Raw genomic sequence first — 25,299 nt, 5'->3', positions numbered from 1 at the left:
ATTGCAGAGTATGACGCCCCGGTTCCCACATAATGGCAACTTGACGACTAAAAGTCATCTGCAGACTTCATGAAATAAAAAATAGCGACTTACACAAAAACTAGTATATATTATCAGCGTCCACCATCAAACTCACATTGAGTGTTTTCCATCGGCATGCCCTAGCCCTTTAAAATGCCCGCAAGCCTCACTTACTTTAAGCATATGACATCCCATCAGATGAAAGATTCCCTCGTTATCATCATTAAGATGTCTACAGGTGCGAACAGTTCAAGGATATCAATTGAAAGATACCAAATCAGTAGTGAGGTAGTGTACTGTGGCTGGTAGATGCAGGTTAATATGTATGGGACATCTATTTTCTAAGTGATATTGTTTATCTGGTCAATTTTCTTCACATACCCATCACATACTGGGATAAGGTTCTCAATACAGTGGAAAACAGGAAGGAGTGAGTTCCAGATTTAGTTTTGCACAAGTTATGTGGCAACTGACTTCATCCTCTTAGAATTTATTAGAGTGGATCTGGGTGTAATGATGTCTAGCCCGACAATACTGCCAGGAGCACATGTCCCAAAACCTTCAGAAACGGGTAGAGGAAGTTTTAATCATAATTTCCGTATTACGATGAGAGCTGCTCAGACTGAGAATTGATGTGAGCAGTATCGGCCATCCCTCTGTCTGAAATATCTATGCGTCAGCCACCCCCTATCAGAAAAAGTTTTAGCTGAGCGCTTTTTACGGCCCGCTCAGCTCAGCCACTGAGCGGGAAATTAACCAAGCATGCACGTAACGCTCAGTCGGCAGTGGCCATAGGTGTGCAGGAATTGTCTTCTCCATCGGCATCTGCGCTCCGGTTGGTCGTTGCTGACTGAGCGTTGTGTGCATGCCGGTGCTTTCCTTTTGAGTGGACTGGGTCTAACAATGCTCAGATAAAACTATCTAATGTCTATGTCACAGCCTCAACAGCCAAACGAGTGGTCTTCTTCCTCGCTTGCACAATAGACCAAAATTGCACTTCAAACTGCTTTAGAGGCTTGTTGGCATGTTTCACACTCACTCTCTGCAGACAGCTAGGACTATCGGTAAGCGAGGGAAAAAAAAGTGTGAACACATATCATGCATGCCAAAAGAAAACATCAATGGGACTACACGAGACTGCATTAAAGTTGCCAATTGGGCGCGTTTTATACTGCACAGCCACTGGCTGAATCACATAAGTGTCACACTTGCCGAGCTTGAAGTACAGTCGTGATCTTTACGAGTGTGAACAAGCGATCGTCGACTGTTCAGTACTGGGAGCATCATGCACCAGTGGACTTGCTCTCCTTTTAAAATGCCTTGCGAACCAAGTATGGTAAGTCATCTGATAAGGAGAGAACGTCACCACGGAGAGCACTGAACAGTTGATAATCACCTGCTTACCTTCATATGGATCAAGTCTCTACTTGGCCAAAGTAGGCAGTATGTGTGCAGCAGAAACGGCTGTACTGAAATCTCAAAAGGATGAAAGATCAGAACAGGCTTGGTGAGGTTTCACGTTGCAAGTATGCCCATGCAAATTTCACTTTCTAAAACATAAACACGCATTTCAAATTGTCATCCAGGACAAGCTGCTATTACACAGCTGTATATATAAGGCAGCTTACCATCAACAACCTTCGCAGATTGCCATGGACCTGATCCTCGGCTTGGCTGATGATGCAGGAACGAATTGGCCTAGTCGATGCTAGCTTCCGTTCGGCAAGGGCTGCACTGAGTATAAAGATGAAAAAAGTGTTGTAGATTATGTGAAACAAACAAAAGCAATCCTAGCATCCACAATTTGCTAGAGGCACTGAAGACAAAAATAAGAGGTTGGGTCAATTATATTAATGCAATATACTTCGGACACATACCATGACTGCAGGTAAGATATTTGCTGCCTTCAATCTAGATCTGCTTGAAAATTTACAAGCCAAATAACAAGTATTTTATAAGCTGAAATATATCTTGCTGGAACTACAAAATCTGAAGACTATCTCTGCAAATATGGTGCTATCTAGTACATCAGAGATGAGTAGAATTGGATTACAGCGTCCCCCTTACAAAGATTGAAGCAAAACAAGTATAGAATCTGCCGTGCCACTACAGTAAAACCTTGTTAATTCGGATCTCATGGGACCGGCAAAAATGTCCGAATTAACCGAAAGTAGAAATATCGAAAGGACAAAGAAAGCTGCGCGAAAACGTTGCCCTGTGACACACCTTTATTTTGAGAAAAAATCTGTTATTACCGCCTGCTTTCGGGACGACACTTGGGCGAAGACGGCAACTTTCCTTAGCGCGGTCGAGTGCTCCACCACACTCGCACTGTCGGAGCTACGCATCCCGTGCGCTGACAATGTAGCACAGCAAGGCCTCTTCTAGTTTCGGGCGCACCACCTTCCAAGGCCGCTTTCTTTTCGCGTTGAACTTCTCGCTCTCAAAAGCCCGTAGGATATCGGCCAAAATTTTTACGTACGTGGCCAAAGTGCTTCTCTTGACGTCGTAACTTCCCATAAGTTGTCGAAAGACGCCGCCCTCCAAGGCCCTCAGTATTTCCACTTTCGTCGCTAAATTCTTAGCCTAGAACAGCTGCAACAGAAAACGAGTAGCACAACTGACCAGTAATCGGGGCGGCGAAATCGCGACACCCGGTGCCATTTTTCCCGAGCGCCGATAGCGAGAGTGCCAGTCACGTTGCATTTTACAATGCGGGAGTGGCCGGCGAAAAATTGAGGGATAGGATAGTTGTTAAAATGGCGGGCTTTAGGATCCCCGCGTTGAGGCATAAAACGTGACTGTCACTCTCGCTATTGGCACGCTCGGGAACAATAGCCCCGCGTGTCGCGATTTTGCCATTCCGGTCGTCGGTAACTTGTGCTACCCTTTTTCCGCTGCAGCAATGCTTCTGCCGCTTCCTTGCCAGGAGAGTAACGCGCTGAAGCACGGCGATCCAGAGCAAAACTGGTGCGAAACACGGAGAACCGAAAAACCATGGGAAAACCGGAAAAATCACGTGCGCACTTCGGATGGATATCGGTTATACCTTTTGGAACAGACGGTAGATAGCACCACCTGCCGAATTCGTCCGAATTTACGATAGTGCGCTGCGTTCCCTCTGAATTAATGAGCGCTTGCTGCCATTGACTAATACATACGTTTGACGGGACCGAATCGGCAGTTCAAATTATCCAAATTAGCGGGGGTTGAATTAACGAGGTTTTACTGTACAACAGAAACGACTCTACTGTGATCTCGTGGGGATCAGAGTTCGGAACAGGCATGAAGGATTTGGCACGAGAAATATGCCAATGTCATTATTCATTTTTGCAACATTAAAATGACTCTGAAAGTGCGACCAGCTGCAGGGTGTATTAACGCAAATATTGTGAGTGCTGAATTGTAGGCACAGTGCCCTGGTTGTGTTCATGTGCGATATATGACCAAATACCATAGAGACCAATACTGCAAATCTCATCGAAAACTAATGGGTGCGGTGGCGAACGGCGTGAGTGGCGCTGTTCACCTCTCTTGCCGTTCATTTGTGTTTGTGTGTTGCCACTTCCAATGGGAAGGCTTCAGCCATTATTGGGAACACTAAATAAACAAATAAAAATGCAAACACAACACACACAGCAATACTGGCAGCAAGTCGAGACGCACTTCTGTTGTAAACTCAGCATTCCACTTACGAATGGGATGCGGAATTTCCCTACAGGATTTCATTCCACGTGAATGGCATCGGAATTGCTAAAGGCCAGTTCATAAACACAGTCTGCGTTAAAAACAATCCTATCAGCAATAAGTTTCTATAATATTGCTCAATATATAAAGAACCTTACCATGAGCAGCCTTGGCAGTCTTCCATGAAGCCTGGCCTTCAGCAGAGGAAGCTGGCATTCAGTGTCGTCTCAGGACACTCGCATCAGAATGGCGAAAGTGAATGCCAACTTCTACTCGGTAGGGACTGCAGTAAGTATAAACATGAAAACACAGATTAGAATATACGATAAAAAATATCATAGACCAACGTGAAAAAAGTGCACAAAAAGACAAGGACAAAAGAACAGGAACACATAGGACGCAGACTGGTGCACACTCACAACTTGATCTATTGAACATAAAAGAAAAAGGATCAGAGAAATCAGAAAGGCTGTGTTCGGAGAATGCGAGCTTCAGAAACCAGGGCGTGAGCAAAAGATGTCAGGTAGACTGTTTTACAGACACTTTGGAAATAACAACAGCCTTTCCATGTAATAAGGTGGTGAGTTCATTCTGATTGAACATCCTGAAAAGTAACAAACAAAAAACAATTAATAAAAGAGAGGAATACATACACTACATACGAGTGTAGACTCCCAACTGACAAATTTGAGAAGAAAAAAAAATAAAGAATGCGAAAGGAGCTTTAGCAAAAGTTCGAACAGGTCCAAGTGGAATGTGCTAACTCCCACCCATATGCATAAGACTGTAAACACAATTCTCTTGGCAGCTCAGGTAACAGACGGATGTGCGGACAGATTGGTCGCCCATACTAAGAATAATAAATGCCTGAAATAATCCCCTTGTATGGTTTTCACAGTATCTGCTAATTATTCACGTTTTCTCTAAAAGCCTCGTCCCGCTAGAGCGACAAACACCGATTTTCGTCCGACGACACCACAAAGTTCCATGTCGCCGATGCTGTCCCACTGCAACGGCCAACGCCCGCGACAAATAATGGAGACTGAGGGCACTGCGCTCTTCCAGACATTCTAGTTTACCAGTGAACAATACGGTGGAGGGAGGCAATCAAACAACCCCCCTTCCCCTTTCCGCCGCCACCCGCCGGCGGGCCGGCCCCCCCGCGCGCCCGCCGCTGCCGCGGTTTCCCCCCCCCCCCCCCCCCCCCCCCGCCCCCACCGCGCGCGCCCGCCGCTGCCCAAGCGCTGCCGCGGTTTCACCCCCCTCCCCCCTCCATCTCCCCAAACGTTCCGCCGCTACTGATGGACCTCGCGCGAGTATGCAGCCTATTTGTGAGCGAAGAAGAACAGCCTCGCATCACCCCATTCGCGCACAATTAGTAGACTGTAAAAAATAACTGTGTAAAAAAACAGAAAAAGCTTGGCAAGTTTCTTGCCACGAATTTTCTGTTTTCGTCTGTTTCCCTGTTTTCATACTTTCCGTTAAAATCATAGCATTTCCTGTTCTTGGCTCTTCTGTAAAAAAAAATAGACTGTCTGTTGTCAAATTTTGCAAAAAACCGGTTTCTGTTAAAACAAAGAGTGTCTGTTCTGGAACTTTGTAAAAAGATCGGCTTTCTGTAGTCGATTATTTTGAAAACACCGGCCTTTGTTAAAAGAAGGATTGTCTGTTTTGGAATTTTGTAAAAAAATCGACACTCTGTTGTCCCAATTTTGCGGGAAAATGATTTCTGTTAAAATAATGGTTGTCTGTTCTGGGACTCTGTAAAAAGATCGACTTTCTATTTTTAAATGTTGTTTAAAAACAGTTTTTTTCGAAAAGTAAACAGAGTTTCTGTTCTGGGACTCTGTAAAAAGATCGACTTTCTATTTTTGAATATCGTAAAAAAAGTTTATTTTGAAAAGGAAGCAGAGTTTCTGTTCTACACCTTTGTAAAAAGACAACTTAAAAAGATTTTTAACAAGAAAATTAGTTTTCATTAAAACATGTAACAGAGTTTACGTAATAAAAATAACTCTCCCACAGCATCGAGAAAAAATATGTTAAGCCCGAGTCCTACTAGAGCGACATAAGCAACAGCCGACACAGACAAAACACGATTGCATGCAGCATCAGTGCAAAGCGAAGTTTGGCATGCTTGCAATCAGTCATGCCTCGTTCACGGAGCACACTGAGCTCGGGAACGAAGCTCGAGTGATTCAAGCCTGCCAAAGATAACACCTGTGTGAATGCTGGAAGTTTCTCAGAGCCGGCTGTTGCTGTCTGTCGCCTTTGCGGGACCAGTACACAAAGAAACATGTACAACAGAAAGTGAGAGGGTAATGTCAAATTTTCTTGTAAGGTAGCGCATATACTTACTCGCTACCGATTATCGACATATTCTTAAACATTTACACTTGTTTTAACAAGGCCTCCATTATTATTCAGTCTTTCTCTACTGCTGAGTAAGGCGCTGAATTCCAGTCCTGTAAAAGTCCTTGCTTCGACTTGGCAGATTGGCATGCAGTTCCAGATCATTAACATCCAGAAAGTGGCATCTTCCGAGTGCATTTGTTAACTACCTTTTGTTTCGCCTAGACTAGGACTACATTTCTCGGAAGACAAGCCGACACTGCACACGAGTCTCGAAGTAGGAGTAACGACCTCTACAGGGGCGGAATTGAGTTTTACTTTGCAATGTGAATGTGAAGAGTTTGAATAGTTATTGATAAATTACTAACTGCCTAAGAGAAACATGGCAATAATTTATTTGATGAATAAATACGCTATATTTTGCGACAAAGCATTTTGAGGCCTTATAGTTTTATACCTGCCCTTATACATTGTTACCGCACCCTGCATACAGAATACGGCAATAGTTACTGTATTCTGTAGACGTGTGAAAGAAACATGTTTTCAAATTGGGCTCATCAACCAACATTTCGCAAGCCTCAAAAGCTCGCAGGCTTGCAGCTTTTTAGAGGGTTATTTTTAATTAGCCGAAATTCAAATTAAGTATAATGTTTCTGAGATCAACTTGAGAACTCTTTTTTTTTCTGTGGCACAGAAATGTCAGTGAGATCAAATATTCCAGATGAATTGAAATAAACCACTGATTATTTTGGGAACACGCCATATTTACACCTTCCCTACCTTCCTGGACTTATTAACGCCGGGATATTCGCGATGAAAGAAGTCGTCAAACTTGTTGAAGAAAGAAAACATGAGATATTGTAATATTTGTAAATAACCACTTTATTTCTTGCATTCGCCACGCTTTGGCTCTGAACAGATGGCTTGTCTTCAACAGACTATTAGAAACTGCAGTTTTATTTCTTAACTTTGGCCCGCTTGGGGCTCAGACTAAATGGAATTTATTGAACATACCTACTTCGACTCTTAACTCTGCCCTCTTGGGCTCTTAACGATACACTTCCTGAGTATATACCTGGTATTCTTTTTATGGACACAAATATTGAAGAGAACTTGCACCAGGGAAATCTTGATAGTGCCATTAGTTTGCTTGACTTGGCGGCCACTAGGAACAACAGATGTTTTAATTAACCTTTTCGTTAAAAAAATAAGCGTATAGTTACAATTAGAAACTTGATAAGCATCGTGAGAAACCCCTAAATCATTCAAATTTAGAGACTAGGAGCACATGTATTGTTTCTCTGGCCTGCAAATCTGTTGTGACCTCCAAGTTTTTCCGTCTCATCATCCACATTTTCGCTTTGCCAGGCTTGCGCCTGTATGAAAAGTGGTACCTTTTGTGAAATATCACACTTCGTACGTGCCCCCAATCCTTCTAAAATTAACAGATTTAGTGATTTCCGATTATGCCCAGCAAGTCTCTAAAACTGGTTAATATCATTGTATGCAAAACTATTTTAAAACTTTATCCTAAGCACTACATGCCTTATTAAATGGTTCTCTTGACTATGACCAATGGGGTGCCCACCCTATTTCTGTGAGGTGCATAGATTTTACATTAAATGAATGTGAAAACAATGCACGTTCTCCCAGCATTTCTAATGAACAGGTTTAGTGGCTTTCGACTATGGCCAGCAAGTTTCTAATTGCAAGAATATGGCTCCGTTTACTAATTACAAGTTAATTTAAAATATATGTTAATTAGCCACCTACTTCCACAAACAACTTTGTAGTGCCCGCTAAGTAGAGTAAGCTGATTGCAAAATGAAGTTACCTAATGAAACTTATTGTTTTGAAAACTTGGGGCAGCTAAAACCAAACACCCAGTGTAGTGATGAAAATAATTCCTGGAGAAGGGGAACAAGAACAAAGGACAAACACAAATCCCCAAACACAGCTAGGTGACTGGTGAGCAACCGAAAAAATCCGCCTGTTCCTGGTATCGAACCCGGGACCTCTCCATTACAGGTGGAGCGCTCTACCAACTGAGCTAACCAGGGGTTAGACGTCAATAGAGCAAACGGGTTTTATCAGCTTCCACCAGTCTAACACCAACGAGGGTGAAGCTTGCAATTTAAGGTTATAATTATAATGCAATTACATGCAAGGGTGCAAGCGAGCTGCACAAGAATGATGAAAATAATCCCTGGAGAAGGGAAACAAGAAGGACAAAGGACAAACACAAACCCGTTTGCTCTACTGACGTTTAACCCTTGGTTAGCTCAGTTGGTAGAGCGCTCCACCTGTAATGGAGAGTTCCCGGGTTCGATACCAGGACCAGGCGGATCTTTTCGGTCGCTCACCAGTCACCTAACTGTGTTTGGGGATTTCTGTTTGTCCTTCTTGTTCGTCTTCTCCAGGAATTATTTTCATCATTCTTGTCCAGCTCACTTGCACCCTTGCATTATAATTAAACCCAGTGTAGGGTGGCCTAAATAGTGGTAGGCTGTAAATTGGTACCTAAAAATTAGCTTCTGCACACAGCTATATCAAATTTTACCCAAACATGTATTTTAATGGCACTAGTTATCTTGCAAACGTGCATCTCTATGGTGGGCAACGACACAGACAACCAAGTCGCATCGCCAGTTGACCGCTCGATTCAACCCGCGCCCGTTTTGAAACGAGTCTTCCATTTTATGTGAAATGCGAGTACTCATTTCGCATCGGGCTCTAGCCGCTCACTGCGACTCGGTCGCCTGCATTGGTGCCCGCCATAGAGGCTACAAGGATTCTTGTCCTTATTGCTCACAGAAAGGGATCTATGCTTTAGAAGTTCACAAGGTAATGTGCACCACTAGAGTACACGTGTGGTGAAAATTCAGAAGCCAATTTATCCGGTACAATTGACAGCGTACCGCTCTATTTATGCCACCTTTTTATTCCTTCCCTTTGCCTTGCTTGGGCTTAAAGATGACATTTCCGGAACATACCTTTTATTTAAATCAGGAAGGCTTTAAGACTGTTTCAGCTTAAAAGGCATATTCCTCCAGGGAAGCCATCAGCTTGGCAACCGCGGGTGACACACAGTGTTGCTTCTTCTTTTTAAGAATCTTGGTGCCCCTCGGTGGGTTCATGCTTGCAATACCCCTGAAATCAAACAAACATATCTTTTTACTATAGCATTGTTCCCCATGAAACATGTATTATTTAAATACACAGGGAGGTTATGGAATGCTGGCCAAAACTTTCCTACAAAAACTATGCGTTAGATAGGAAAAATATGGATGCGATGTTGGTGAGTGCCAACGACCGATTTGGCAGATGTCCATCATATGGATAATGATACATTCATTTCCAATAAGGACACCAAAGTGTTGTGAACCAGATATCTGGGTTGCCGCCATGTTCAAGATGTTTGAACCGCCGGCGGGAATTACGCGCACCGCCACATATTAATAAGTAATGATTTTAGGGAAAAGTGCGCCTGGTCGCTTAATAAGGTACACAGGGTGTTACAGTTGTCTGGAACCAAGCTTAAAAAAAAGCGGAGCATTACAGGCGAATGGAACCAACTGCATTTCTTAGCACACGTCTTGCCAGGGCCAATATCTTTTTTTATTGTGCCTAATTAAATAATTACGACTAATAACCTTGTTCTGTAAATATTTAAAGGAAATTAAAGGTGTCGATTGGAATGTTGTAGAGAGCCTGAATAAACACCCAATGGAGGAGTTTGCAATGCGGTGCACCTTGAGTGCTTCTTTTATCCAACCCTAAAAAAAACGCCCGCTCGCAGCGCACGCGTGCGCTGCGATTAGGGGAGTGCAATGTCATATGGTATTCTTTGCATTTTGTGGGCGTTTTTTGAAGGCTGGAGAAAAGAACCAGGCAAAGTGTAATATGGTGCAAGCACCTCCATCGAGTGCTCTTTAAAGCTCTCTACAAGCTCCTAATTGACACTTTGGCCCTTAAACCAATATCTAATCAATTAGTTTCAATGAATTAGTTTCATCAGGCTCAACAAAACAATACTCTCTTTTGCAAGATGCCTGCTAACAAATACAGTTCGTTTCAATTGCTTAGAGTGATCCCTTTTTGTTTAAAGCTTGATTGAGAATTAAAACAGTGTAAACGTAAATGAGAACAAAACCCTACTCCCGGACTTGCTGAACAATAAATTGTCCAATGCGTGCCAAGGAATAAGACATTTTGTTTAAGAAAAGGAATTTCTCTAAAATAGCCTTAACAAAAATGCTGGCTAGAGAAGCATGGTAACTGTGTTAATCAGCCATGTTTACATTTCAATGAACACTTGCGATACTTTTATTCGGGAGTTTTTGTTCCAGGTGTTTGTCTACACAACTATTTCATGTTTCACGTATATCAGTAGAAAAAAATGGTAACCTCTGCCAGTCGATCGACTTATTGAGCCTTCAAAAAGGTAGTTTTGTCGGGCACTTTAGCACCACTTGGAGTGTTCCATCCTGTTTCGCTAGTTTCAGTCAACTAGCTTGTTTCATATTTTACAGATGTGCAATCTAAAAGTGCACGTCTGTTCTTCCATCCCCTTTTAGTCGTTTAAGTGTATATTAGTTGTCATTCTCTAGAAAATAAACTCAGCTGCTGTGGAGACTTCATACTGTTACCTTTGTTTCTCGCCATCCTAGCATCACAGTGTAAACTAGAATGTGGACAGTGAGAGCATGGGGTCTTGTGAAGCTGAAGTGCTGATGGTGACACTGGCACTGACTTTAAAATATTTTACTATTACCTTGGACGTGCAAGTTTTTTTTGGCACGTTTCTCAGGAATATTTAATGACAGCATAGAGCACAGAGGCACAAAATATATAGCTTCTCTGGCGGAGTGCTTAATATTGAGAATGAAAACAATATAGTGTCCACGATATTCCTTGCCATCTGAAAACAATAACTCTTGCACGAGGTGTGCAGTAATTACGGATCAGGGCTTAACACAAAAGAGAGCACGCTGCTATCGATACATTTACAGGAGGTGGAAGCCATGCATTTTCTGGGCATATAAACGGTCTCCCTTTCACCATGTGCAGCTGAAATGCCCTTCATTCCAATTGATGAAGTCGTGTGCAAATGAGACGACTGCACCCACTGATGAGTGTAATGAGCGTGGTGAGATGGGTTTGTGTATGTGTGCGTGCGCATGCGTGTGTGCGCATGCGCATTTTTGCATGTGTGCGCGTGCGTGCGTGTGTTTGTGCGTGCGGAGGGAAGGTGGTCGCCGGACCACATTGCAGTATTTTAGGGCTCCCGGGACTGGAAAATTGCTTACTTATGGTTTACACTATGCTATTTTCGAGCCAACTAGCCCAAGATAAAAAATGACATAGTTCATCTTTTTTCTTTTCACCAACAGCAATCATTTCTCCCACGACATGTATGGGGTTAGACTTTCATCACAAAATGATTAACATCACTCATAAAACTGTCTTAAAAACTGACCTCATTTGTGCGAAAAAAGTTTCCTTTATGCACTATATCGTTGTGAATATGCCATTCAGCTTTGTGGCCCCTGAGAAGTAATTTCTGTAGTTAGAATGATCCAAATGAAACAATGAAAAACCTTAGCTTGAGGTCTTGGCATGCAAAATCAAAGCATTGTAAGAAATCAGCAGGCACAGGGGTTCTTCCAATGGAAGCTATGTTTTGTGTAAAGGATACATCTTTCATATGACAAGCAGATCAAATTTAACAATAAAAGCAGGGGTGATGAAGCACTTACCTTTGAATAAATTCAAGTGTAAGGCTCACTTCTTCTGGGAACGAAATGTTCAGCACAAAATAGAGCAGGAACATCAACTTGAATGAGCCTGCCCTGTTGCTTGTGGTCATCACCGGCACTGTGTCAACACAAATTGTGAACTCGCTTGCTGTGTAGTTGTTGGCTCCTATAAATAACAATTGATGCAGTATGAGAACAGAACTCGTCCACCTTCATGCTTCGGGCCAGAATTTGAAAGCACATACTGACCTTTAACACATATGATCGGGCTTGGGTCCATATCACCCAGATCCGAGTCAGTGGCATTCTCCTGAAAGACAAAGAATAAACAAAAATGAGGATAGACGACCTAATGTCCTTTTAGTATGACCCGTGCTATGTCTAAGCACTTGGGTCTAATTTGCTTTTGCCACATTTAGAGGGCAAGCTACTTGAATGTTTTCAAGAATTCTACATAAACAAACAATTTTGAACAATTCAAAGGTACTGCCTGACCTCTGTATAATTTGTTTAAAAAACAGAGTATGCCTTAATGATGTATGCGGCTCAATATTGATAAATTAAAAGCAGAACTAGAGTCCCTATGGACAATGTTGCTGAATTGTTGTCGTCTCTTCGATGATATTGCCACAAGATGCTAACACAATCTCATAAGTCGACAGATGCACTAGCGGAGCACGAAGATCGTCAGTTGCTTTCATAAAAAAAAAAACAGATACACTCAAAGGTGTTCTCATTTGCAAAAACCACAGATAATGCGCAAAGCTCAGAAAATGTTGGGTTCAATCTGGGCTATCCCAAAGCGATGATTCCAAGTGAAAAAAAATACCAAAACAAAAATGCACCATTGATGTGGCATATTGTGACATGATGTAAGCTATATATATACTCGATATCGCTGCACTTTTCATCATCTGCTAAATTACCAGGTTATGCAGGCTTCGCTCATGGGGAAGTCTGGCGGGCAAAGTTCAATTACAGATAAGCCAAATTGCATTGCTAAAATGCTAAAATTTATTTAATTTTTTTAATAGCAAAAATTTGAGACGTTTATTTTCAACACTTTTTGTTCCATGGCATCAATTCCACAATTTACACGTTTTTGCCCAGACTCCTATGCTCCTAGTTCAGCACCTGCGCCTACAGTAGTCCCAATCTCCAATATTGGCAGCCATTCGAACCATCAGGCTGGAGGAAAAATATATTCTTTTTTGGTTGGTTGATTTCGATGATGAGATGAATTGAAGCAATTAAAGAGGCCATTTTTTTCGCAGTGAGGATATTAGGCACAGTACAGAATCCAATAATTTCAGATGACTAAAAAGGTTGGCATTCACATACGAACCAAGCGATCGCTTTCTTGTTTCAGCACAGGACACCAGAGTGCAAAGTCTCGTATAAAAGAAACTCGAATATCGGAGCAACATGTAGCTTACCCCCATCATTGTACAGCGACGGTTGTCAGCGAAAACTATCATGTGCTTCGAGAATTGTGATGATGACAAATGGCCGGTGCTTTCAGAAAATAATTCGAGCTGCGATTTTGATTCAGTTTTCCACCACATTCGGCGCCGAAGCGCAGCCTTTAAATTCCGTTTCATTTAAACTGCATGAACGTGCATATTATCATTATCTAGAGATATCTAGACGCTGACTGCTGGTGCGTCTTAGTGAGAGAAAAAAACAAATGAAAGATTCGTTAGAAATAACACAAAAATGTAAAAAGCTTATGAGTTTACGTAGCATCCAACGCTTCTGCTGTTTTTTAACCGAAGATTAAGCAAAAACAATTCATCATTGCACCCCCACCCCCAAAAGAGCTGTGAGAGAGCAAAAAAGAATTGGAGAACGGCATTTTGCTTTTATTGTTTATATGCTCACAAACCTAGCAATAAGAACAGTCAGGTCACAATATCGATGTGAAGGTAATCTCATGTGCATTCAGTACGTCTCGTCGCAGGGCATTCAAACCTAGGCGAAGGCATATTGTTTAGGACAGAACGTGGTGAAAAACTAAACCAAAGGCCACTTGGCATTATTACCCTCGAAATGCGTAAGACCTTCCGCTGACGACCGTTCCGTGGCGCGACGGGTGCAAAAGGCTGTTGGTTCGTCGTTTGCACATCTTTCGTTCCAGACCGCGCTGTCATCCTCGATATGAGGGTGAATTAACATAAAGCTGTCGACCAATCGGCACTGCAAGCTCAGGCTAGCAGCGCCTTCACACCTAACGGAGAGAGTAAGCCCTGGCACGAAAAGAACTGACACGTTGTTGCTATATGTTGTTTTTGTGCAAGGTAGTGAATTCGATAAATGACGCACCGTCTCAAGCGGATGTAGTGAGGATTAGTGCAAGAAAACGCAGACGCCTAAAGCACCGTTTAGCGCCATTTCTTTTTGTGTTCTGAAAAAGCACAACAAAGCCTCTTCTTTATCTTATTCATGAAATGTTAAACTCGAATTACAGATGACATAATTGAAATTCATTTTTAACTCAGTAAGAGTGACTTGGATTTGTTTTTTATCTTTAATGTCTTTGTAACTGTGCTCTTTGTTTTATGAGTTACGTGGTGTGCATACTACTAAGGCCAAGAGCTGTTTGTGGCGCACAGTAAACAGATTGAATAAAAAAAAAATAGTGTATCACACCAATTTTTGACTAATAATACCGCCCGCGGTGCTTCTATTCCATTTTCCCGTGACATCTTGATGATTTACTTCGATTTTAGATTTCTGTAGATCTACTTCGCTTAAAAAACGTAAAGCAACCGTTATACTAAAAGCATTGAATACAAAAACTTACCTCAACATTTTTGAAGATCAATTCAATGTCTTCACCGAAGATTGCCAGCAGCAGGAGCGGAGTGCTGTCATATTCGGGGGTCACATTTTTTAGAGTTTTTTTAGCATCCTCAATGTCCTTAAGGCACTTCTTCACAGCCTCGTTCTTCAGATGACTGTAGGCGTACCTGTACAGTTGTACTCCAACCTTTTTCATGTTATCATCAAAGACTTCGCTGACGTTGAATCCGAGCAGTAGCTCTGCATGATTGAGAAAATGGTGCTCCTCAAGCAGGAATGGCCAGTCCTCTTTCACCTTGCCTACCCCCTTGGAGCTGTTGATCAGTAGCCTCTGGGTTGCGTAAGTCTCACTCATGAGTTTTGTGACTAGTCTATCATCCCGAGATACCCTGCGATATTCTGTTACCAGACGTTCTCTCTTTTCATCCTGAGTGTAGGCTGTCTCTCCTGGAGGCAGCTCAGGCTTCCAGGCCACGCATCCGTAGGAGTCCCGACGGTCTGTCTTTGCGGGCTGATGAAACGCATCAGGGTCGGATGTGCTCTCTTCTGGGAGAGGTTGCGCTAGGGGCCTCTTCTTGTTATTTACACAATTCTCTAGTTTCCAGAGCAAAGTTTCAACGCCTTGTCCAATAACTGTGCCTTGCAGCATGTCTTGAAATGACAACGGATACTTAGCTACAATCTTTGAAGCAATTACCCTCAGGTGGCGCCTGCCCGGCGAGAAGCTCTCCTGGATAATTCTGTTACTCAATTGCCTCACCATTTGGTTCAGGTCAGACTTCGTTGGCCTTGCATTCTTGTAGCATGCTTCCAGAAGCCTCTGTGGAAACGAATCCCATGGAATGGAGAAGTCTTCGCTCCAATTCTCGAAACGTGAGGTGCTTGGAAGAGGAACACTCGCTGTAGGTTGTGCAGCAGGTATGGGTGCCTTGGTTGTCACACTGACTTCGCGAAACCTTTCCAAAAGGATCCTTCTATTCACTGGGTTTAGGAGGTCCAGGTCGCTCTCCTCAATGTACTTTAGATGCTCCATGGTTGTTACACCGCACTCTTCTAGCTTGGAAACAACAGTTTCCACATCTTCTGATGGGAGGCTTGGCAGCCAGCTAGCAATAAGCGATGAAAGCTCCATCTAAGAGAGACAATGTAAGGAAATAATTAAATCAAATCCAAAACTGCATGCTTCAGCACCACAATGGGGCGCTGTGCTTGGCCCAACCGGTATGCTTCAAGAGGAACATAGTCAATTATGAAGATTGGAGTAACACATTTCAAACTTCCAGATTCACAATCATAGAGGTTATACAACTGCATTGAAGGTTCCAAGGACGACCGGGTGACTCGTACAAGGAAGCACATCGCAGGGCCTTTTGCCAGAATTAGAATTATCTGACCAAACACCAGCCGATCATCTTCTCGTGATAAGACCAGAATCATGTCCCTCCTGTACGCAAGTCCTCGGTACTCGGCATTATAGGCGTAGTAGATATCATCATCAGATCCAAAAAAATCCTTTATGACCTTTTGAATGTCATCACTGTATAGACTCAACTGAAGTCTTGATGCAGATGTCGAAGGATAGGCAGTTGGAAAGAGGCAACCAGATGCCTTGTATGCTTGGAGAAGCTGGTGTCGTTCAGCTAGGGTGGATGTGATATTTTTGAAGTTTTGACAATTTCTCGCGCATTTTCTGAAGTAACCGTGCTTGCTTTCAAAGCGCATAGTCCAAGCTCTCATTAATGGGCCAAACTGCATGATGAGGTAAGGATAGTGCGCAAGAAAGTGGTGCTTAGGTCGTAGAGAACAAAATGGAAAGAGCTCTAGTCTCCCTAGAAGATAATCCTCAATCAGGTCCTTCAGCCGCATTATCATTGGAAGCGAGATGGCTGGAGTGCAGATCAGCTGGACGATATCTGAGAGCATCAACACCTGCTGCCACACAGGATCATCGAGATCTAGTACTTTGCCGAAAACAAACACAGGCAGGAACCTTAGCATGTTCCAGTTCTGAACTGCATGCCCGCTCAGCTTCAGCTTTAAATTCACTTCCGAGGGGCGATCATTTGCATCTCCTTGTTTGAAATTAAATAAGGAGATGCTTCTGTTTAACTCTTCCAGTGTGAACCACCTGCACTTGTGGACGAAGTATTGTACATACAATGCAATATCATAAGACACAACACCCTCAAACAAATCGTGACCTAGACAAGGTGGCAGGCCCGGTGCACACACATGGAAGTACCTCAAGCGATTAAACAATGAGTCAAATTTCACTCCTTCGTGAACAATGAGCGTGTCATCTTGACTCAAAATTGTTAGAGACCTGTCATAGTTGGACTTTTTTCTCAGCTCGAAAGTGCCAGTCAGATTGGACTCAGCAAACATATCTTTTTTCTCTGTTAAACAAAACCGACACATGTGCTTTGCTTTGCTAAAGTTCTCAACAAAGCCACCTATTGTGTGGCTTCCCAGATTGTCACCAAGGATCGCCACAACAGCTCCATACAGGTTCTTGCCGTCTCTCAGCTGACAGCTTCCGTTTTTAAGCCTCCGGATGTCCTCTAGCAGTGGTGCAAATACCTTTTCTTGCCCGAAAAACTCAAAGTCGGACTCTTTACATAGAAGCACAAGTTGAATTGCGTGAATGCGTGATCTGTTCCATGGGTAGAGGTTTCCGAGCATGAAGTACACTGCAAGTATCTTGTGCTTTTTCTTTGCTGAGCCAAGGGGATTCACGACTTCAAATGCATCTTGAAACAGCAGCAACTTCACGGCATCCGACTGCTGATCAAACAAAGGAATTGACTTGTGCACTATTCCATCCACAAAGTCCCGGAGTACGCCCACTTCCGTGCTAAGTGGATTCAAACACTGACTGACAACTGACTCATCATACAGCAATGCCTTGAGAGTGTCAATTATTGGGACGTAATGAAACGTAGCATCTTGATTTTTCTTGTTCTTTCCCAACAGGATCGCTACAGGCTCTACATAACTGAACCTCTCCTTGAAGTATTCTTTACGGGCGTATGGTGACCGTAGCACACCTGAGCTGCTGTGTGCTTTGAGTATCTGGTCATTGTCAGATAAGAGGTGTAGGACTTCCCGAGATGTGCTGTCACTAATTCCAACAGAATCCAGTTTTCTTCTTAATTCTGATAACATTTGCTCCAAATTATTGTTCTGCAAGTCAAAGAACGCCTCACTGATAATTTGCACTGTGGACGATGGCACCAGATGCACGGACAGAAGACGTAGATACAGGAGCCCAAAAGCATCAATTACTTGACTCTGATTTCTCACGAAGTCACCGCTCGATTGAGACCCCACATCACATGACGCACCAACCTCCTGATCAGGAGAATGATCGAAGTTGTCGAGAGATCTCTGTTCATCTACGTGAGCCTGTTGCATTGCAAATCGGTGACAGCGTGATATATGAGATTCAAACGATGACTTCTTCTTGTAGGTCCTAGCGCATCCAGGGAAAGGGCATGTAATCGCCTCCAGTTGCAAAATGTGACCTTTCAGATGACAGGTTAGTGACTTCGAATTGCTGCAGACTTGAAGACAAGTGGCTACACTGCACGCAAGTGGAACAGCCTCGTGAAGCAGAGCAAGGGGTGCCTCAAATCTACTCCAGTATTTGTGGTCACGTGACAGGTGGCTATAGACGGAACCAATCTTCCTGAATACCCTCTTGCATCCTGAGAGGGGGCACTGAATCTGCATGTTGCTGGCATTCTTATGCAATGTAACGTGCTTCAGAAAGAGTGATAAACTGGTACAGCAGCAATGACAAATGCTGCAGGTGTACATTGCACTGAAAAAAAATTGATTGAATTAGATAAGTACTCCGCAGTAAAGATAAACAAAAATGCAGAACCAGTCATTCAATTGATTTGTTTAGAGGTAGCTGGTCTGAATGCTAAATGGTCTCCTGTGAAACTGTTATAATGCAAAAAAAAAAAAAAAAAGACAAAGGGCCAAGGCAAGAAAAAGGCAAACAATTCTGTCAACACCTGCAAAAAGGGGCGTGTCAGTTCTGCATCATACTTACTTTGGCTTTCATCAAATTCACTGTTCTGAAAGTTGACACAACTGCTAAATCTGGGCATAACGAGGTAATGTGGTTTATGCATGCAATGTCGTGACATATTTTCTGGGAATCTATGGGCACGCAGGCATTTTTTTACATGTTTCGGATTTTCGAAAGACTTGGAGGTGCTGGCAATTTTACCGAATTAATAAAAAAAAATATTTTTTTCTTGGCCAACCTTGTTTTGACACGCGAACTATTTTGCTGTTTTGATCTGTCTGCATGTAGACCCTTGGCTACAAAGCAGCAAGGCGATCGTTGGGATAGCACCGGACATAACTGTGTGCTCCTTGTTTATATTTTTTTACATATCCTCAAATGCGACTGTTTGTGGCAGTTACAGCGTTAAAGAGGCTTGCCAACACAAATTGAGGAGGGCTTGAGACAGTTGAGGTCCATAACCTCTGGGATGGTGTGCAATGTAATGTGCACCGTCCCGGACGTCAGGGGACAAAGAGATAGGTACAAAGAGGGCAGTCCTGGAGGCTAACAGGACAATCCGGAGACTGAGCTTTAAGAACGGATATGAAGTTACGAATGTGAACAGGGAGATATATCAGGATAGACCGATTCCCCTCCTTCTGCCGAGGCGGCAGCCACTATGGGGAACTCACAGGGATGCGGATGAGGCGGAGGATGGGCTCTTGGGCAAAGGCTTTTTTAAAGGCCGACAGAGGCCTCGGGCAGCTGGGGGTTCTAATGCGAATAGAAAGGTTGGGACGAAGCAACTTTCCGGCGTAAAAAAGCGCCGAAAGTTGCCGGCGCTTGCCGGAGAACAGCCACCCGAACACCGCGCGTTTGGCTGATCCTGACCACGCGAGCGCTTTTGCCGGACATTGGCCACTTGAATTCACCATTAACTTCATAGTAATAGTTATAAAATATTATGAAACCAACTTTTTTAATAAAAACAATTCTACCTCTTTCATAAGGACATCGGGGAAAATGTCATATCTGTTATGCTAGGCACACGTATGCAGACACAAATCGAAATGTTCTTAAACGTATAGTATTCGCAAGTTCCAGCATTAGTCGGTATCGTGGAAAGTGAGTCGAATCTGCTCTCTTCTGATCATTGCCCTGCTAGAGACGTGAATCATTTCAAGCAGCGCCAACTGTGATGCTGCTATCGAAGGGTTCATGCCTATAAATACGTAAGAAATGTCCTCCCGCAAAGATAGAAAAGGATTTCGATGCGGATTGATGAAGTCTCGTCTCAGCCTGCGACGAGCGCAGAAGTGTTCTTCAAGCTCTCTGTATTCTGCGCCCAAAATTTGATTCCAGCTTCTGACGGATTATATGCGTCGTGCTTCGGCCCCCGCTCCGGCCAGGTGCGCTTCGTACGAAATCAGACTCTGCCAACCTAGTCGAAACCATGTCGCCTGCGAACTCGGACGATTCTGCTGAACCAGACGATCACACCATAAATTCCTCTGGAAAGACTATCGGACACACGACTGCCAAACCTGACATGAGTAAAAGGACGTAAAGCCAGCAATAATGGGCAGACTCCCTCATACGATGTCATGAACTCGGAATGGATGTTTTGCGCAAGGTATCGTTAGTGACGTCCCCATTTGTTAACACTGGCAGAGAAGGTAAAAAAAAAACGGCTTTACGAAGACATGCAAAAGCACCTGATTGAAGAGGCATTCAACACAATGCATCATGCAATTGCTTTCCAATGAACACGCTAGTGCGTACAATCAAACGCTTCATAAAGCAGCTCAGCTAACTGCGTAAAAATGCAAAAATGAGCGCCAAGACCGCTTTACCAAGACTGTTTTGCTAGGCATCAGCACGTACGTGCGCCGTATGCTAAATGAAACAACGTTGCAGAAATGTTGTGGTTCATGATTTATTCAACAATCGCGAAGTTTGTTACGAACCACTGGCACATATAGTTGTTGCTCCGTAACTACATACTAGCAGCAAAACCACGAAAATATCTTCACATATTACAGAATGTGCACTTGGACTTTGAAAACGCAAAATAAAGCCGTATTTAGCCTACCTTTGTTGTCAGACCTAATCTTCAAAGTCTACACGAAACCACGTGTCAAGACCGTTTTGAAGTAGCCCGATCCCTTCCCGTCAACGTTTTCGATCACTGCTACCGTATGCTCGTAGTCTCCGCTGAGGATCATCCACCCGTCGAACACGCACACACGCTGACACCGTGCAGGAGACATTCTCCAGTGTCGAGACGGTGCGAAGCTTCAAGCCAGGCAAAGCGAGCAGCGTCGTTCGGCGGATCCGGCGACGAGCGGACGCAGGTCGAGCGCCGCCGATCCCAGTTGAGCTTTCGAGCTTCCCGTGGCTTTCGGCATCGTAATTCGATGCGGCATCGTAATTCGATGCCGCATCGAATTACGCGCGCGCGGCGCGGCGCGCGCGCGGTGGATCAGCAGATTACGGTACCTCTGTTTATCGAACTAGCATCGTGTTATGTGCCGTTTCTCGTTCATTATAAACCTCCCTCGCCTATGCTTCGTACTTGCTCGAGTGAAATTATTCATCCTTATTGTACTTCAGTAAATAGTTGCCTGAGCGGCGACACCGTAGCTGGAACTTGCGAATACAAGCCTCAATGGAAAATGCATTTATACAATTAGTTTAGTGGTAATTGTTGCGCTCACCTGTTTTTAGCGGATACCTCGGGCGAATGAGATGGCAGCCCCCGTGGGTTCCTGAAGGAGTAAAATATTTACATTTAAAAACAAATTTAAACTGACCTAACAATATATCACACGAAACTTTTCAAGCGCGGTACAACCGGCAAGCTAACGTCTTCAGGTTCGGTTCAGGGAGAAATAGCACGCGGCCCGTACGCAGATTGGCTGCCGCTGACAACCCATTTCCGCCGCCGAGCTTGCCGAACCCTTGGCGGCAGTGATGTCCATCCCCCGCACCGCACCGCACCGCACTGCACCGCACCGCACCGCACCGCACCACCACACCTCCGCATTTACTTGACAGTTCCGAGAGAGCCCGAATTGAGGTGCGAGGTTTGACAGCTTGTACGACAAAGAACCGCCGCGTACCAAGCTCCGCTTTCTAAAACGTGTTCTTTTGCTAAACAACTTTCGATAACATGGCGCTCAATCAGACGCAGTTAGCACGCTGCAGCGTGCGCTACCCGCACGCCTTCCTCAGTGCCGGTGTTGTTCAACGGTATCTGGCGCAACACCGCAACACTTCCAAGCATGTTTAAAACGGGCGCCTGTAACGGAAAAAAACTGTGAGTGCGCAGGCGAGCTGGTGGATGTTGATCAGAATGCAGAAAACCCGAGACTGTGGTAAAAGCAGGGAAACGGTGTCGAAGAAGAAAGACTTCCTTCTTCGACACCGTTTCCGAAGACCGAAAGTCTTTCTTCTTCGACACCGCTTCCCTGCTTTCGCCTGTAACGGGCTCGCGAACACTACGTATTTGGTTCAACATACGGCGTGGTCGCTTTTGCACACCTAGCTTGCGCGGAGTATGGAGATAAAAAAAAAAGATAAAAAAAAAAACACTCACCTCGGAATGAACGGATCCTCGTCCAAACAAAGACGCCAGGAAAAAACTGGCGAACCCGCGAAGATTTCGCCGCTTTGCAGCCTCCCTCGCGTGGCTGGCGTGGCGGCGAGGCCGGGGCCAGCGGGGCTCCTTCTCCAGGCCTTTTCATTTCAGTAGTTACCCGAGCGGCGGATAGAGGGCGCTGGCGCAATCGCCGCCATTGAGTGGCTTCAATTTGGTTGGTTTCGGTTTCAGCGCGCTCGCGGCTGTGTTTATGTGTTCAGTTTCGCCTAAGTTCGTGATGCAAATGTGGCCGTTATAGTACACAATAAATACAACTGTGGTACTGAGCCAATTTGAGAACCACAAAGTGGTTTCCAGTCATATTCGCAACTTTTTTACGAACACTTTATGATGTATCTGGTCACGTTCGTCGTTAATTTCGGTCAAGTTCGGCGGCAAAACAATATATGACGCACAGGGAGGATTTCCATCGTCTACGGCCGTACCCACTGACCCTATAGTTTCTAGAAAAATTAACGAATGAAGAGACCAATAAGTCGATGTATAGTAAAAATGCAGGCCCCCAATTTGATTAAAAACCTCCTGAATCGCGAAAAACACACGAAGTCGCAAGTTCACTGCTCAGTGTCCGATTTTCGCGGACACCAAACTTTTTGTGAACTTTAGAGGTTCGAAGTGTCTCCTATAATACACGGATATTCTAAGAAACGAGTGATATATGCTCGGGGTGTTTTCTTTAAAGAAATTAAGTACTCGAGATATAATTCTATACTCCGTCCTAGCTCGGAAGAGGGGAGGGGGGGGGGGAAGGATTCCTTTACCTATTGACTTGCTAAAGTACTTATAACAGCATTTCATACCATTTGAGTTAGAAAATTAACTATTTGTTTTACTGGCAATTGATTACGATGTGCTTGACACATGAGATAAGGGACAGGCCCATCAATTGAAGTCTGAAAATTTGTCTTTGTATAAACTTTGCCAAATAAAATTAAAGGGCCCGGGAGTAGTGATCTTATGCACGTTTGGCTAAAATCGAATTCTAGGCATATCTTCATGAACCTGTCTAGACAGGTCTCTATTCAAACTGATGCAACCTAGGATCAGCAATGCTGAACTCGGGCGATTTCCATTTGGATGGATTCTTTTCGGCATCACATATTGCGAGCCCTTGGCACTTTCAAGCTGCCTGTGACAGATTTTTTCTCACAGGGATTTTGTGTTGAAATAGCTTAAATAAACAAATTAAACCTCGTATTAAAATTCTTAGCAGCCTTTAATTACTGCAAACATGGGACAGACTGAAGTGTACAGTTTTTTTTAACTTCAAAAATAAACAAATCAAGCAAACGTTTATAATGCAAAAATAATTAAGAACGTCTAACAAATTTACGTGTCATGCCGTGAACAAAGGAAACGCCTGATGTGGACTTTACGGTTATCGCGAGCATCAGATAAAATGTGAATTAAACGTTCGAAACATGTATATCGTATATATGCTACATAATCAAAAACAACCGTTTTAAATTTGTTACGAAGACAAGGCCGCAGGGTTTTAGGAAACACACATAGCTTCATATACTGAGTATTTTGGTCACATTCCTTAAATACGAAAAGTGTGGCTATGCATATACAGTGTACTTCACATATTTAGGATATTGCGCCACTATCACTGAGCAAACTTCAGTTGTCATAAATAATTGGGCTCAATATGCGCCAGCGCTGACGCTGATTCCGGTACCTCCTCTGTTTTTACACGTATCCGGTACGCCGACGGTGAAAATAGTCAAAATATGTTACAGAATTAACTGCAGATGTCGTCGGGCACATAATGATGGCATGATCGGGCGGTGATTTACAATAATGCGAAAGACGCAATGAAACGTGACGAAAAACGCGAGCGCAACGCTTTCGCCAAGGCGCGGAGCTAAGGGACAGCGGAACAACGAGTTGAACGACCTTATGGTGGCCGCGTCACGTCATTCCAAGATGGCAGCGCCCACGCGACGGAGGCTCAAAAGGTCTTATATTTGCGCACGCGCGCGCCGCCAGCAGTACTCTCGCCGCTCCTGCTTCCATCTAGCGGAGATCAAATGAGACACTGTCGTCTGCTCATGGAGCTCATGGCCCTAAAGATCAGTGCCGAAGGCCATGGTGTTTTATTCTCATATGAGCATCGCACGTCATGAATAGAAAGAAGCCTGAATTAAATTAAGAACAGAAGCTCAATCAACCGAACTTCTCCGTTTAAATAAAAATATCAACGTGCCTGAGGCGGCAACGCAACACCGACAGATTGTTTCCCTGCGCAGGGCGCGCGCGTCGAACAGAGGCTCATAAACCACGCACCCACTGATACAGACTGGGCTGCCTTGAGAAGTGGTGGGCCGCATTCCAAACATAGTTGATTTGACTCGGCGTTTTAGGTTGTTCTAGGGGTGTGGTCGCTTGACATGCGTGACATGAACCGCCGAAGTAATTCGGATCTGCTCGAGTAAGATTTAGGAACACAGCCTTGCTGTAACGCGCCAGACGCGCAGACGTGCTCTTAACCCACTTCCTCCCCCCCCCTCCCCCACCCAAACACGCACACACAATCCCCGGCCACGGTCGGGCTTGGAGTTTTGGACTCCTGCGCTTGCCCCGACCTTGTGCCTGTCTGCGCCGTGCGCTGTCGGCTCGTCATCTCCGCCGCCTGTGCCTTCAGATCCGCTGGTGCGGAGCAAGCCGGTCCTTGTGTGGACTGATGAAACCTTGGTCATTTCACCGCCTGTCGCCCGATCATTGTTTTTTGTGTATTTGCAAAGTGCACGTGCTCCGGCGTCTCTCGGCACGAGGGCGTCGGTTTACCTAGCCTCTTAATACAATTTTATCCACAGATGTTTATTTATATGTAGGGCTCGGCGTTTTCCGTTTTGACCAATAAACACCGATAAAAGTATGCCGAATTAACTTTTAGAAACTCGGTTTTCACCGGAAAATGTCAGCATCTTAGACTAGTAAGGAACGCCAAGAAGAGAAGGGGAAAGGGAGGGGGGCATCTGTCATCGTACGTG

General features: G+C 44.1%; 1 protein-coding gene and 1 long non-coding RNA gene across 2 annotated transcripts; both read right to left on the bottom strand.

The window, feature by feature from the left end:
• Positions 1–11,815: 11,815 nt before the first annotated feature.
• On the bottom strand, positions 11,816–14,884 carry LOC115315661. The gene is made up of 3 exons (XM_042291947.1): positions 14,623–14,884; positions 12,069–12,129; positions 11,816–11,985 (listed from the first exon to the last, which is right to left on the bottom strand). The coding sequence occupies exons 1-3, from the start codon at positions 14,815–14,817 to the stop codon at positions 11,816–11,818; spliced, it is 426 nt and encodes a 141-aa protein (XP_042147881.1). The 5' UTR covers positions 14,818–14,884.
• Positions 14,885–18,185: 3,301 nt separating this feature from the next.
• Positions 18,186–22,332, bottom strand: LOC121836766. The gene is made up of 3 exons (XR_006077988.1): positions 22,241–22,332; positions 21,360–21,410; positions 18,186–18,444 (listed from the first exon to the last, which is right to left on the bottom strand). It is a non-coding gene; the product is annotated as an uncharacterized LOC121836766 (long non-coding RNA).
• Positions 22,333–25,299: the final 2,967 nt, after the last annotated feature.

The sequence above is a fragment of the Ixodes scapularis genome, unplaced genomic scaffold (assembly GCF_016920785.2).
Source record: "Ixodes scapularis isolate PalLabHiFi unplaced genomic scaffold, ASM1692078v2 PGA_scaffold2__306_contigs__length_199485367, whole genome shotgun sequence".
NCBI lineage: Eukaryota > Metazoa > Arthropoda > Arachnida > Ixodida > Ixodidae > Ixodes > Ixodes scapularis.
Note: the sequence above shows the minus strand (reverse complement) of the source record. Positions and strands in the feature narration are given on the sequence as shown.